The 14,423-nt window shown below is 36.4% G+C and overlaps 1 protein-coding gene across 3 annotated transcripts; it reads right to left on the bottom strand.

Annotated features, from left to right (window-relative positions):
* Nucleotides 1-6,378: 6,378 nt before the first annotated feature.
* LOC107549290 (tumor necrosis factor receptor superfamily member 14-like) lies at nucleotides 6,379-12,407 on the bottom strand. 3 transcript variants are annotated; one of them, XM_016230337.1, is made up of 8 exons: nucleotides 12,084-12,407; nucleotides 10,134-10,497; nucleotides 9,739-9,864; nucleotides 9,091-9,246; nucleotides 8,854-8,941; nucleotides 8,648-8,777; nucleotides 6,809-6,848; nucleotides 6,379-6,613 (listed from the first exon to the last, which is right to left on the bottom strand). In XM_016230337.1, the coding sequence occupies exons 2-8, from the start codon at nucleotides 10,258-10,260 to the stop codon at nucleotides 6,552-6,554; spliced, it is 729 nt and encodes a 242-aa protein (XP_016085823.1). In that variant the 5' UTR covers nucleotides 10,261-10,497; nucleotides 12,084-12,407; the 3' UTR covers nucleotides 6,379-6,551. The 3 variants fall into 3 exon arrangements, with proteins under 3 accessions (XP_016085823.1, XP_016085815.1, XP_016085830.1); XM_016230329.1 differs by lacking the exon at nucleotides 12,084-12,407 and adding an exon at nucleotides 11,447-11,682 and having other exon boundaries at nucleotides 6,809-6,850; nucleotides 8,587-8,777; XM_016230344.1 differs by having other exon boundaries at nucleotides 6,538-6,613; nucleotides 8,593-8,777.
* Nucleotides 12,408-14,423: the final 2,016 nt, after the last annotated feature.

Below are 14,423 nucleotides of genomic sequence, written 5' to 3'. Positions count from 1 at the left end.
ACATTTGGGCGGCATTATGCTAATATTTCCACATAGTGAGGTAGATATGTGGGGGCGTGTTAGAACGAGCCGTTTTAGGGGGGCGTGGCAGAGTCTTAACTTTGATAAAGAATATCTCTTTGGTTTTGAGACTTTAGTCTTTGCAACTTCAGGGATCTTATCTATGCACAATCAGCTTGTAACACTCCAAAGAGAAAGGAAAACTTGAAATCGCATCATATGACCCCTTTAAACCGCAGCCCATTGGTAGTCAGATACTCATTGTTTTTTTCGTTTTTCCAGATTAAATTTCTGGCTGTACGTGAAACGAATCTCATGATCACCGGTCTTGGTTTCACTCTTCTGCCATCATCCGATGTTTTAAGCCTGCCCAGACGGTGTGCCACATCCAGACCGTCTGCTACCACTCGTTTGTCCATGTCCGAAACCACCGCTTTGCATACTTCCATGACTCTCATTTTCACGTTTTCATTAGATTGTTCAGACAGCCCATACAAACGCAGGCACCATCTGCGGCTGTAACATTCCTGGTCATGAATTTTCGCATTCATTTCTTTGACCTTTTTTTCCAGGAGAGCATTCGCATTTTTAAGCATTTTGTTTTCTTTCTGCAGAACCATTACATCATCATGCACTGAGGTAAGAGATTTGCCCAAAGCTTCAATGTTGGAAGAATTCTCTTTAACCATTCTTTCAAGCTGGTCGGATCGCTCATTGATTTTCTCAGAGAGAATTCGAATTATATTCTCTTGCACATCATTCAAAGAAAGTTCACTTTGTTTGAGATGGTCCTCACTGCAGAACACAAGATCCAGGGGGTGTGGTTGGATCCAGATCCAACTCCTCCCACCTTACATATACCTAAACCTACCCGTCTTCACCCCCTGATCCCTAAACCTACCAATCTCCACCCCCTAGATGTGGATCCAACCACGCCCCCTGGATCTTGTGTTCTTCAGTGAGGGGCTACTGCTTTGTTTGGCCAAGGAGTCAACTATATTTTTAGGTCTTTTGGGAGGTTGATTTTTGCTTGGTGTGTGTGTTCGAAGAAGAATCACAACTTCCTCCTCTTTTTACTTTACATGCATACGAGTGAGTTTCGTTAAAGGGGTCATATGATGCGATTTCAATTTTTCCTTTCTCTTTGGCCCCAAAATTTCACAAATCACGTTTTCAGGGGAGCCCATGTCTTATTGAGGGGAGCCGAGCTCCCCCTAGCTCCCCCGTAGTTCGCACCCTGTTTACGCAGCGCAATGCAATGCAAAACGCGTAAAAAGACAGTATAAGTCATTATAATCAGTAATTATGTCCCCACTGGATGCAACAAAGTATCACACACGGCAGCCTTGAGTGAGCAGAGGCCTGCGGGCTAGAGTGAGCAGAGGCCGGCGGCTTGACAATGGTGCAGCCGGTGGATTCGACGAAGGAGCGGCCAGCAGGCTTGCAGCAAGCCCATGTGACGACCCCGGGCTGGACTCCGCTTCGTCCACGGTGAAAGTTGATGTATTCCCTCAGCGACCAGCACAGATCAGCTCTAGGCATGACGAAGCGGATATCGTCTTCTTTTGGAAGACCAAACAAAGTTAAAGGGGGCATAACACACACAGTTTCACTCAGTCTCATGTTAATCTTTAGTACCTATAGAGAAGTACTGCATCCTTCCTATCTCCAAAAAGTCTTTAGTTTGATCATATTTATAAAAGAAAGATACAGCTTTACGATTCTCTCTGGAAAAAGCCGAGCTCCTGGAGGCGTGCTGTGGGCGGAGCTAAAGAGTGACAAGCACTTGGGCGCCGAATGCCAACCTGTTTTTATACAGTCTATGATGCCAACAAAACAGACATTTGATGCCGTTTCACTTACTGTCTGCAGTTCTGAATCATGACCGGGATCTTTTATAGCTGGGACTGCTCCATCTTTCAGATGCGCAAATCCAGCTTGAACTGGGCCTTGTTTATAAAACGTTCATCAACAAATACACTTGTGAAACTCTGTTGCTGCCCCGGAAAAACAAACTGTATCCACTGTTTACATAACGCTGGGTTCTTTAGGAAGCTAAACAAAGTTATCTTTCCCTTACAACCAAAAACTCACTTCTTTGGATTGGAGCAGGGGTCTCCAAACTTTTTGTGAGTGAGGGTTCCCTGAAGGGATAAAATAGTCTCAAGGGCTACTTGTTTGATATAGTCCAGTACACACACACACATACATATTTTATATATATATATATATCTCTCAAGAGTTCAGATGCAAAAGCCTCTAAGTGCCAACTGAATTTGGAGGGAGGTCTGGAGGGAGTTCAGCTTCCTGACAGCATGATAGATGAAGCTGTCCTTCAGTCTGCTGGTCCTGGCTTGGAGACTCCGCAGTGTCCTCCCTGATGGCAGCAGACTGCTGCGGTGTTGTCAGTCCAGGAGAGGTCCTCTGTGATGTGCACAACCAGGAACTGCTCCCAGGTGCTGCTCACCCTCTCCAAAGTCGCACCGTTGCTGGTCAGAGGAACATGTTGAGTGTGCACTCTCCTGAAGTCAACAACAATCTCCTTCGTCTTCTCTACACTCAGAGAGAGATTGTTTTCGCTGCACCACCCGGCCAGGCAGCTCACCCCGCTCCTGTAGTTTGTCTCATCTCTGTTGCTAATGAGACCCACTTCAGTCGTGTCATCTGCAAACTTAATAAAGAGGTTGGAGTTGTGTGACGGTGTGCAGTCGTGTGTCAGCAGAGTGAAGAGGAGGGGGCTCAGCCCACATCCTTGGGGGGCCCCAGTGTACTGAAACTGCAGCTTCCGGTTGTGCAGGAACATACTAGCTGTGTCTCATTTAGAAGGCTGCACCCTCCGAAGGTCGAATCCTCTGGAGGTCGCATCCTCTGTAGGATGCATATACGAAGTGTCCTCAACCTAGAATTAAACGAGATGGCCTTCGTAGGACAGGCGGAAAAGGAAACCGGAAGTATCACGTTGCTATGCCAACACATTTAGAGCATTGTTGCGCTCTCACACTACTTAAATGAAGGAAAATTATTTCTAAATTTGGAAAGTAATTTGAAAAAAAAAAATGCTTTGACTTGTTTTATTTTGTTCAATGTTTGAGGAGCTGCAGCATATCTACAGCAGGCATCTATTAGAGAGAAAAAAGGTGGAGGATATTAAAAACTAATTTTATCCGTTTTTACCGAGGCGAATTAAGGTAAGTTGTAAACACCACATCTGCGCTTGTGTGTAGTTACATCTGCCGGCGCCGGCATTTTTCAACTTAACAACGGTTGTTCACGGCGACGCAAAGAATTGTGGGTTATCTGTAGAAGATACACCTCATGCATCCTCCGAAATCCTGTGAAAGAAGGTCGCATTCGATGGTTGCATTCGGAGTGTCCTTCTTGCTTTTCTGAAATGAGACAGCCTCGATGACGTATGCAGCCTTCGAATGCGACCTCCGGAGGGTGCAGCCTTCTAAATGAGACACAGCTACTATTGGGTTGTTCAGGAACATACTATATATGTTTTGAGACGTATGTTTTGTTTTGGATATTTCTTGAGACGAAGGGGAATAAAAGATCGGATAGGGAAAGCTCTGGCTTCACGTGGACGTCACTCCGTGTTGGTTTCAAAAGACAGACCGGAAGGTTGCCACTTGGTACTGAGCTTGTCTGAATTTATTATGCAATGTAAGACAAAAATAATGATTTCGGACATGAAAGGATAGATCTTTTGTTTTGGTGTAACGTTAAATTACGTACTAAATGCTAAACTGCCAATAATTTAAGCGGCGGGGAGACTATTACTGTGATTCAATGTATTGCATGAATAGAAAGCAAAATAATATAAATGTGTAATACAAAGTATTTTTTTCCAAAAGTAAGTTTTATTAGTGTTTTTGTGCTGTGACGGTGAGGGCGGGAACATATGTGACGTAGCCACGCGCCTACTACTACACCATGTGGCTCTCACGACAAAACTTAGCTTGTTGGTTTCCATGCTCCTACATACAAAATGTGCCCTGCAGTGGGGCCTCCAGGACAGGTTTGAAAATCCCAGGCATAGAAGTTCCATTCTTAACCTCACCAACTTGAAGGTCTTCGTCTACTTGCAGACTAAGCTTCTCCTATTTGGACGTCTTCATGCTTCAGCGAGACCTACATGGAAATCCCCTGAAGTCTTGCAGGTATCAAGTTTAGCCATATTCGAACGGAATTAGTTTTCATAATGTCTGTACAGGAATACTGTCAGCATCTGTAAGATATATTGCTGATTCATACAGGATACTCTGTTGTGAGGGGAAAATCACAGAGATCAGATTTTACTTGGCACAAAGTACAGATATTTACTGTGAATAATATTGCGATGCCATGATATTTGCTAGTTAAGGCTTTTATTAGTTATTTTTGCAGTGAATTTCAACCATGAAACATTCTGAATGTTGGTACAAAACATGTCTGAAAGAGAAGTGTCATGGGTTATTAATGTTTCTTAAATGTGTGATGTACAGTATTATGAAGCAAATAGCTTGTCAGTATAGTAGATACTACTAGAATTTACAGATTATTTATTCAAAGTATATACATATGATTACATATGAACTGTCAGAAATTCAAGAGATTCAGACATTAAATTGGGGGGGGGGGGGCTTAAATGTAATATTTACAAATATGTGTCGTCATGTCACAAAAATGATTCACAAATGTAGTATATTGTGTTATACTGTGTACTAATTTCAATGTATGCAAGTAACTGTTCAGATACGAGGCATAGATTAATGTCAATTTCTGATGAATGATTCATAAACTTTACCATGGAAATCAATAGTACATCCATTATCCATTTCAATTATTTTTAATAAAAAGGGTTAAGAATAATACAGAATTTTATGTTATATATAACAAGAGAACACATGTATGCATAGTGTTATGCATAGCTGGTCTACCTTAAGAAACCAATATTTCTGTTTCTTTTTTGAGTTCTCTTTTTGTTTCAGCTTTGACTGGTTGAAATGTATTAAGTAACATCAAGTTCATGGATTAGGTGTATGAGCACTTTAAAAGCCCTCCACCAACATTTCGGAACTGGACAGACCTGAAATATAAAAATCCCATTATTCAGACAAATGTAAAGTACATTATGATGGGGGAAAATTGTCAAAGCCTTACCTTATCCCTGGACGAGCCTTTGACTTGAACAAATTAAATTAAAATTATATAGTATCCAAATAACATTTCATGTCAATTTTCATACATGTAGTGTGAAAATTGTGTCAAGAAATGCATCCATGTTTGTTTCATATGTTTAAAAATCAACAACAACAAAACTTTTATACCATTTTCAACAAGAGTTTCAATTTAATGACTCCAAAAACGCTAAGTGAAGTAACCATCAAGTGAAATCTTCAACACACATCTCAATGATTAATCTCAAAATGTTTTAAAATATATTTTCTAATTTTACTTTTGCTTTTATTTATTGCAAAAAAAAAAAAAAGTATTCAGAAAGGATGCACTAAATTGATAAAAAGTGACTTTTACAAAAGACAAAAATTACTATCTCAAACAAATTCAGTTTTTTTTTCATCAAAGAATCCTGGAAAAAAAAAAAAAAAAAAAAATCCAGTTTATGCTGAAACTTATTTACCATAATGTATGTAATTTATATAGCATATTTCCCCAAAAGTAAGCCATGTTCAAATAGTAGGACACAACATCATTTTCTTGACCCTTTTAAATAAAGATTGAATATTTATTTTATATATTTTATTACACAAATGTATACATTTTAAGTATGTGGAGCTTTTGATTTGTTAGATTTTTTTAAATGTTTTGTGTTTTTCATGACGCATTCAAACTGTTGGGCATGACTTGATACTGGCACAGAACAGAACAGAACAGAACAGAAGGAAAAAGATGTCATTGTTTCAGCTGGAGGGGAAAAAACCCATCAAACAATGACTGTGTATGTGGAGTCTTTTTTGTATCTGTAGTGTAAGCTAATCATAGTCCATCGGGTCAGAGTCATTTCTATGTTCCCAGGATTCTGTGTTCACCAGAATTACATGGCACATAATGAACATGACAAAATGTTCTAATTTTTCAGAATGAACTGGGGCCATATTCACAAAACATCAAGGCTAAAAGTAGCTAGTAAACTCAATAATGTTAACTGTTTTTAGCTAAAAAGAGAATTTCACAAAACATTTTAGCACTAAAACCATGCAGCTAAAACAAGAGGACTCCTAAGTCACTAAGACTAAATCACAAACCATATTAAAATAATAACAAACATTTGAGAAACATTTCACGATCATTTCCCTTTAATGTAGTTAAAAGTTGGGCAAGAAGTAACAGCTGCTCTTGAGATCAGTTTGGTTTTCTTTTAAGTTTGCAGTGTCTATCAGCCATGATTATTCTAGTCTGTTAATTAAATGGCTGCTTATTTGCATAAATGTAAATGTAAGAGGATTAGTAATCACTTTCTGTAGCTCAAGCCGATAAATTCCAGGCATGATAACTCTTTCAGTGAATGTGGTGAAATATGTGAGTAGTTTAGAAACTGTAGTCAATCCCTAGGTTCTTAGGAATTGTTCTTCTATTCCAAATGATTCAACATTTATCCTGCCGCCAACAACTGAAAAAAACAATGAAGCATTTCTTTTCAGCTTACAAAAGCACAAGGAAAGTTTTCATTATTTTTACACAGTCAAACCACATGAGACCAAAAAATTATAGAATTTACTATAATTGAAGTAATTGAAGTTTCTCATCAAATATAAGCTGAATAACTGTGTCTTGTATGTCTGTCTATGATATACTTTATTCTTACCTTTTGAACTGTGTTTTTCATGTAAACCATTTCCTGTTTCCTTTTGAACAAAACCAAACACACATTTTTAAAACATAGTAAATATTTTTTACCTTCTATTTCATGAAAAGAAGAGAGAGAATAGTACAAGTATTAATGTATTTCACAATGTTTTTCAAATACATCTTTTATGCTCAAAAATACTGTAAAAACATTAATACTGTAAAATATTATTACAATTGAAAATAACTGTTTTATATTTGGTAACACTTTATTTCGATAGTCCACTTTAGACATTCTATTAACAGCAAGTAACTTTGCAAAAACATGTCAACTAGCAGTTAGTAGAGTATTAGTAGACTGTCTGCTTAATATCTTCTAACACTTTCTTTATCAACTTATTCTACTTACCTTAAACCTACCCTAACAGTCTACTCTGAGAGTTAGTAGACCTGTAGTTGTAAATTAATGAGAATTAGTTGACATGTAGTTGACATGTAGTTACAAAGTTACTTATAGTTAGTAGAATGTCTAAAGTGGACTATCGAAATAAAGTGTAACCTTATATTTTAATGTATTTTAAAATAGTATACATGTGATGGCAATGCTGGATTTCTTTTATGAATCCTTCATAAATCATTCTAATATGATATTAATATTAGTTATTATTATCATGGTTAAAAATTGTTTTTGCTGCAGAATATTGACACACAACAGCCACAATAGCACTCCTGTTTTATTTTTCCTTTTTATTCGAAACATTCCCAAACGCATTAACTATATCATGAAATATCTCGATTCTCACCTTTATAGATTATGTTAGTTGATCTACAGTGAGCGATGGTCAAAGTAGCATAATAATGTAGTCTATTAATTATACATATTAAAAACCTGTCTGTTTACTTAATTAACAGATATGGGTGTCATGCCATAACATTTTAATACGACTGACTTTATATTTAATGTGAATTTAACATTGAAAGTTAATGTGAATAAAAACATTGTAAGTTAGGCTACTAATCATAACACTTTCATTGTACTGAAAAAGCAAAGAACATTTCTACATTATCAAAGAACATTTTCACTGACAGTCTAGTTCAAGCACTCTCAAAAACTCCCATTAAAATCACTGAAGCGGTTTACACTGTGAAATGAATATCTTATTTACAGATTCATACACACATCTGCAGTTTGTTGTTTCTGACGAAAGAATTCGCCAGAAAGAGGTATTCAGTCAGAGAGCCAGTGAACAAAACACCGGCATTTTAGCGATGACTCATCTGAACACCTCTGATTGGTCATTGCATTCATAAGCTCAACAGCATCGTGTGTGATTGGTTATAATGCGCAGTGCTGTATAAACGCATCGACGCGTCTGTCTCTGGCTCAACGCCAGCCAGCGAACACAGTTTTAAATTTAGCAGCTGATGATATGATGCGCTGAACAATTTAATCATGCTGGTGTGATTGTTTCTAATATAGAAAATATTATTTGGCTATTTTTTGTCTTTTGGAAGCTGCATTCAAAATCCACGTGGCTCAAAAATCTGAGGGGGCTTTTGAATGGGCATGACGCCGCTGAGCACAACTGTTATCTACTACATTGATAATAAGAAAAAATGTTTCCTGAGCACCAAATCAGCAAAAATCTGTGTAATCCTCTCTACATCACCATAATGTGCAGCAACCAGCAATGATTCACAGTGTCCCAGCCTCAAATGATTGTTGAATTTTCATAGAAAATTCCCTTATAGAAAAAAACAACTATAGATCTCATACTACAAAAATAACAGAATAAAGCTTACCTGACCTTTTAGATAGTTTCTTCTTCCGAATGCATTTAAATATTAAAACACTTACTACTGTAATTAATATTAAAGTAACTATAACACTAGAGGCAATGATTGCTACAGCAGTAGGGGGATTTCCACATTCAGAGTCTGATGAATGTGTTCCTGGATTTGTTTCAGCAAGTCCCATGGCCTCACATCTGTGAATAATATCCAGGATCAGATTTGTTGAAAAATGATCAACAGCACACATAAACAGCATAAGTGTGCACTTACTTTGTATGTGGTAAACAGGATGAGAAAGATCCGTTTGAATATGAGTCACCTGTACAGTCAGCACATACAGTATCTGTGGAACCAGTACCTGCAGAGACAGTCAGCATAAGGTTAAAATGAAACTGTCACTGTTATATTTGTCTATAAATCTCTTCCTTCTATTACAATTCATGCAGCACAATAAACAATGTTTACTGTATGCTAATATGATTTATATGATTTTTTTTTATCATTTACCTGCTTGTTTGATATATTGTCCAGGGTTACATTTAGAATGTTGCACAGCTAAAGTGCAGCTGCCTTTCTTTTTTTCAGTGCAGTAGAATCTCTCCAGTGGCCCACAAACAGCATCTGATGACCGAGTGCATACTTCACTCAGTCTTAAACCTTGGTCTAGGAAGAAAAATATAATGTGTTAAGTTACTTGTCTTTTAGAAGACACCTTCGCAGTTGCATCTGAAGTGTACACTCTAAAAAATAAAGGTGCTTCACGATGCCATAGAAGAACCTTTTTGTCTAAATGGTTCCATAAAGAACCTTTAACATCTGAAGAACCTTTCTGTTTCACAAAAGGTTCTTTGTGGCGAAAGAAGGATCTTCAGATTATAAAAAGTTAAGAAAGAGATGGTTCTTTAAAGAACCTTTGACTGAATGGTTCTTTGTGGAACCAAAAATGGTTCTTCTATGGCATCGCTTGAAGAACCTTATAAGCACCTTTATTTTTTTTTTAAGAGTGTACACTATATTCTTTTCAGGGACAGTTTCCTGGAGCAACTAGCTTGCAACTCTTCCGATCTTTAATCACTTGAATTAACAGACATGATTTTTCACCAACAATTTAACATTTTCAGATGAACATACAGTATATAAAGTGGAAACACTCACTTGCATCACATACAGTACAGGGAAAGCATTCCATGAGGCCATTTGGTTCATCAAGGAAAGTTAATGGAGGGCATGGAACACAAGTTGTGCTGGTGTCATCTGTGCAGTGCCAACGAACACGGTTTCCTTAATAGGCAGCACACAAAATTGGTTCTTGATTTCTGACCATATTGAATCGTAATTTAACAATTTTGAAAATGTAAGTATTAGAAATTTCTTAAGTAAAAGAAAAACCCTCTATAATTTGTATATATTTCTTTTTAACAAACAAATGCTTTATGGCAGAATAAAGCAGATTACGTTCACTACGGAAATAATATATTTTAACAAATTTCTAATACTGTAACAGTAAATAAACTTATAAAGACAATATATGCTATAACTTGCAGTCTTACCAGGGGCACACATTGGGCAGCATTGCTTGTCTATCTTATATTCAGCACGAGCACATTGACATGAACAAAGATCATAATTAAGAGGAACAATAAGTGTAATAAGAATAATAATCTTTAAAGCGAACATGGTCACAGTCTAGATCTACTTAATGTAACATTACAGTGCTGTTCAGCACAATCTTAAGACGCTTCACATGCTGTGATGTTGGTTGATGTGTGCCTTAACAGTAAACAATATGGAGGGATTTTCATAGAAAACTGAGAGACAAGGCAACAGTAGTTCAAGATTCTTCAAGACTCAGTTCTTGTACAGGTCGTGTTTCCACAGGCTTCTTGCAGACATATGCATTCTTTGGAAAACAAACTGAAACAGAAAAGGCAAGAAAAGGATTAGCTCATTGTAAACCTCCTTGTTCATACACTATAGAAAATGATGGTTATTTTAGGGTGGAAAAACCCTTTTAATTGTTTAACAGTAAGTCTCCTTACTCTATGGTGAAAAAGTAATAGATCTAATAGGCATTTCATGTAATTTTACAGTAAAATACTAATTAGTTTTTTCTTATCAGTTAAGTATATTATAGTTTTATGTTACATCTTATGTTAAATTAATGTCTACTGAAATTATTTTAGTGACGCGAGTAATCATGATGCCGTTTTGTATTTTTGTGACAGATTTTAATTTGGTATATGAACATTTCAGTTAATAAAATATATTTTTGACTGAATATTTAAGTTTGTAAAACTTAAAATTTTGCTAACATATTTTACAGTAAAGTTCTGACAACTGCCAATTTTACTGTAAATTTAATTTTTTTATGGTGTTTCTTCAACCAAGGACATGAAAGTTGACTTATTTGTTCACTAACAATGTCCAACAGTCATGCATCATAAGGAAATATAAATTATTATTGACCCTGAACATAAAAAAAATACATAAAGACAAATCAAAACAGAAACACAAAATAAATGTAATGAAGGCCAAGTTAAAGTGTAATGTTGTGACAATGTTTTTATGTCCATCATTATGCATTTTGGTGTAACTGAATGGCAGTTCTCTCTGCAGATGATGAGGTCGTGGGATGTGACAGCATCTGGCTGTGTAGAAATACACAAATGAGTTTAGACGGTGGGTGTCTTTCAATTGTTTAAGTAAAAGCAATAAAGTTTTATGAGCCCTTTACAATGTTAAAACGAAAAGGTGATAAAAAGTAATGGTATAGACTTAATGTTTTTGTGACTGGGCATGTTTATGCACAATTGAATACTTGATAACAATATGGATCATAAATTCCATTTTGATTGTCACTTACTTGCTTATTAGTGTAGAAGAGGAGAGAACTATCCTCAACTAAGCTGGTCATGCATGTCATGTAAAAAAAACAAAAAACAAAACACGTACACAATTGGTAGGAAACCAGTTACAATTTTAAAGTTAATATTCATGGCCATTTTAAAGTAGCCTACCTGTTAAGTGTGTAGTTGGATGGTTGAGCACGAGAGAAAATAAATAACGTAATAATAAAGTAATAAATATGAGACAAAAGTAAATTAAAGAAATATGCGTAAAAGGCAAAAAAAACAACAATTCAAATCGATTTCTGGGAAGTGCAGAGTTGAAGAAACACCCATTTGTTATGAAAAACAGTGGGTAAAATATAATCGTTTACTTAATAAAAACGATACTAAATTGGATTAACAGGAAACAACTCCCTGTGGAGCAGATGGATAAAAATTACTTTACAAATCAATCAAAATTAATGGTAGAAGGAAATAACACGATAATAATAATAATAATAATAATATTATCATGGTAATTTAAAGAGAGAGGGAGACGGGTATAGCCTATGCTATATTGGTCGTTATTTGTCAACTGCCTTGGACATTTTTAGTAAGTCTCGTGAGTAGGTCACGAGTTTTCCTCAAAAGTAAAACTTTAAAACCACTTACCACCAGATATAGGGCGAATATCACTTATTTTTCTTTCACAAAACATTGGTCACAGACATTTCAAAAAGTAGAAGTATAGCCTCGAAAAAAGTAAAAGTAAAAGTATTGTTTAGCCTAAATATGGTGTTTCAGAGTTGGGCGGGTCGATCCTGAAGTATCCATATGTTTCGAAAGGATGTTTAAAAAAAAAAAAAACACCTTAAGATCGATATTTTTTCCAAGTTATTGTTATTAGCGAATAATTGTGTATAACTATTCTTCCTGCTCATCTGAACGTATAAGCAATTGCTCAAAGACAGAACCAATCAACTACAGAGTGTTCGTTGCTGAAGGGATATTTCACAAAACCATAAGTAAGTCTTAAAAAAAAAAAAAAAAAAAAGTTTAAAAAAAAAAAAAAAAAAAAAAAAAAAACTTTCCACCACTGGTCTCTGATCAGCTTCGATCGGCTCACGATGCGTACTGCTTAGAATGCTGCTTACGTCAGTAAGACTGATTTAAAGGGGTCATATGATGTTTTTTTAAAGATCATTATTTGGTGTATTTGGTGTAACAGACTGCGGTTACTGAAACCACGCCTTCTTTCTTTGCGTGCACATTTGGGCGGCATTATGCAAATATTTCCACATAGTGAGGCAGAAATGTTTTAGGGGAGCGTGGCAGAGTCTTAACTTTGATAAAGAATATCTCTTTGGTTTTGAGACGTGAGTCTTTGCAACTTCAGGGATCTTATCTATTCACAATCAGCTTGTAACACTCCAAAGAGAAAGGAAAACTTGAAATCGCATCATATGACCCCTTTAAAGAAATGAATAGCCTACTTTTATTCAGCAAGGTTTAATTAAATTAATCAAAACGGCAATAAAACTTTACATTGTTACAAAAAAATCTGTTCATAAAAATGCTTTTCTTTTGAGTTTGAAAAAAAGTAGCACAACCGTTTTCAACTAAGAAATGTACAATCACATCGGAATATTTAATCCTGCTTTCGCGCAGCCGCTGATCCAGAGAGCAGCTCACATCATGTAAGCTGTTTGAAACAGCTTCACAAACAGTCTACACAGTGTATTATTCAATAACCAGACAAGAAACCAATATAAAGAGGTATTACTTGTACTGGTGCTGGCCTCTTTATTCCACGTGGAACATTCATCATATACAAATTACCACACCACTGCTCAGCAAAAGCACTTGACTTTATACAATCCATTACTGCCACCTAGTGGACTAAACATCCCACTCATTACATCCATTTTCCTTAAATAACATTACATCCCTTTTCCTTGAATAAATAACATTACCTACTAAACAGTTCACACTAAACACTAGTCCAACACCAAAACACTCAATTGCTCCATTTACAACACATTCATTTTTCAATACCAAGATTTTCACTTTTCTTTCTTTTTTTTTTTTTTACAAGTCCAGTCTAACAGGTGGTTTTCTAACACGATTAGATCTTCGTAAGATTGGATGGTCAGTCTTTGGTACAGATGAAACCAGTTCAGGGGACTGTTCAAAGAGCTGAACCTCAGAAAGAGACTCAGCAACAGGAAGAGACAGAGGGCATTTCTGGAGAAGATTTCTCAACTTCATGAGAAGTTAGCCCATCCAAAGGAGACAGTTCTATATTTGACTTAGATTTCTGCAGACTTCAACAAACTCCTCCGATTTCTCCTTAACACTTGCCCATCCTCTGTTTGAATAAGATATGACCTTGGATTTACTTCTTTTAGAACAACAGCTTTCCTTCGCCATCCTGTTGGCTCAACTCTAACGACATCTTGCTCAGAAAGAGGTAGGCTATCAGTTGCCGAGATTCCTTATCATAAAATTCTTTGTTTCCTTTTCTGATGTTGCATCTCTTTCAATGTCAAACTTTTATCTTTTAAGAGACAACTTTGGCAAAGTGTCACGCAGTTTACGGTTCATCAGTAGTTCGGCAGATAACCCACAACCAAGTGGGGAGGAACGACAACTCAATGCCAGATATTCATCCGAATTGCTTGCAGCTGCTTTTTTTTTTTCTCAGTCTTTTTACAATTTGCACCCCCTTTTCTGCTTTCCCATTTGCCTTTGGATAAATGGGGCTTGACGTTGTATGTGTAATAGGCTAAACCTCGCTTTTATCTTAAAGAGGTTCAATCAAATTAATGGAGGCCAGAGGGTACATCACAACACTAGGATTTTATAGAAAATCATCACTTTATTTGACAATTGTACATAGAAAAATATAACCGTTATGCAAAGAGACATTTAAATAAGTCCAACGAACATTTCACTCCGTACACCTTCACTAGGACAAACGGAGCTACACAAGTGAAACATCAACACTGCACT

Source organism: Sinocyclocheilus grahami, unplaced genomic scaffold, assembly GCF_001515645.1.
Source record: "Sinocyclocheilus grahami isolate Dianchi unplaced genomic scaffold, SAMN03320097.WGS_v1.1 scaffold16.1, whole genome shotgun sequence".
NCBI lineage: Eukaryota > Metazoa > Chordata > Actinopteri > Cypriniformes > Cyprinidae > Sinocyclocheilus > Sinocyclocheilus grahami.
Note: the sequence above shows the minus strand (reverse complement) of the source record. Positions and strands in the feature narration are given on the sequence as shown.

Coding starts and splice junctions, on each gene's coding strand:
- LOC107549290 (XM_016230329.1), bottom strand. CDS start 10,260: ATGTTCGCTTTAAAGATTATTATTCTTATTACACTTATTGTTCCTCTT. Junction 9,865..10,133: donor CTGCCCAATGTGTGCCCCTG/GTAAGACTGCAA, acceptor CTGCCTATTAAG/GAAACCGTGTTCGTTGGCAC. Junction 9,247..9,738: donor CTGTACTGTATGTGATGCAA/GTGAGTGTTTCC, acceptor TTTTCTTCCTAG/ACCAAGGTTTAAGACTGAGT.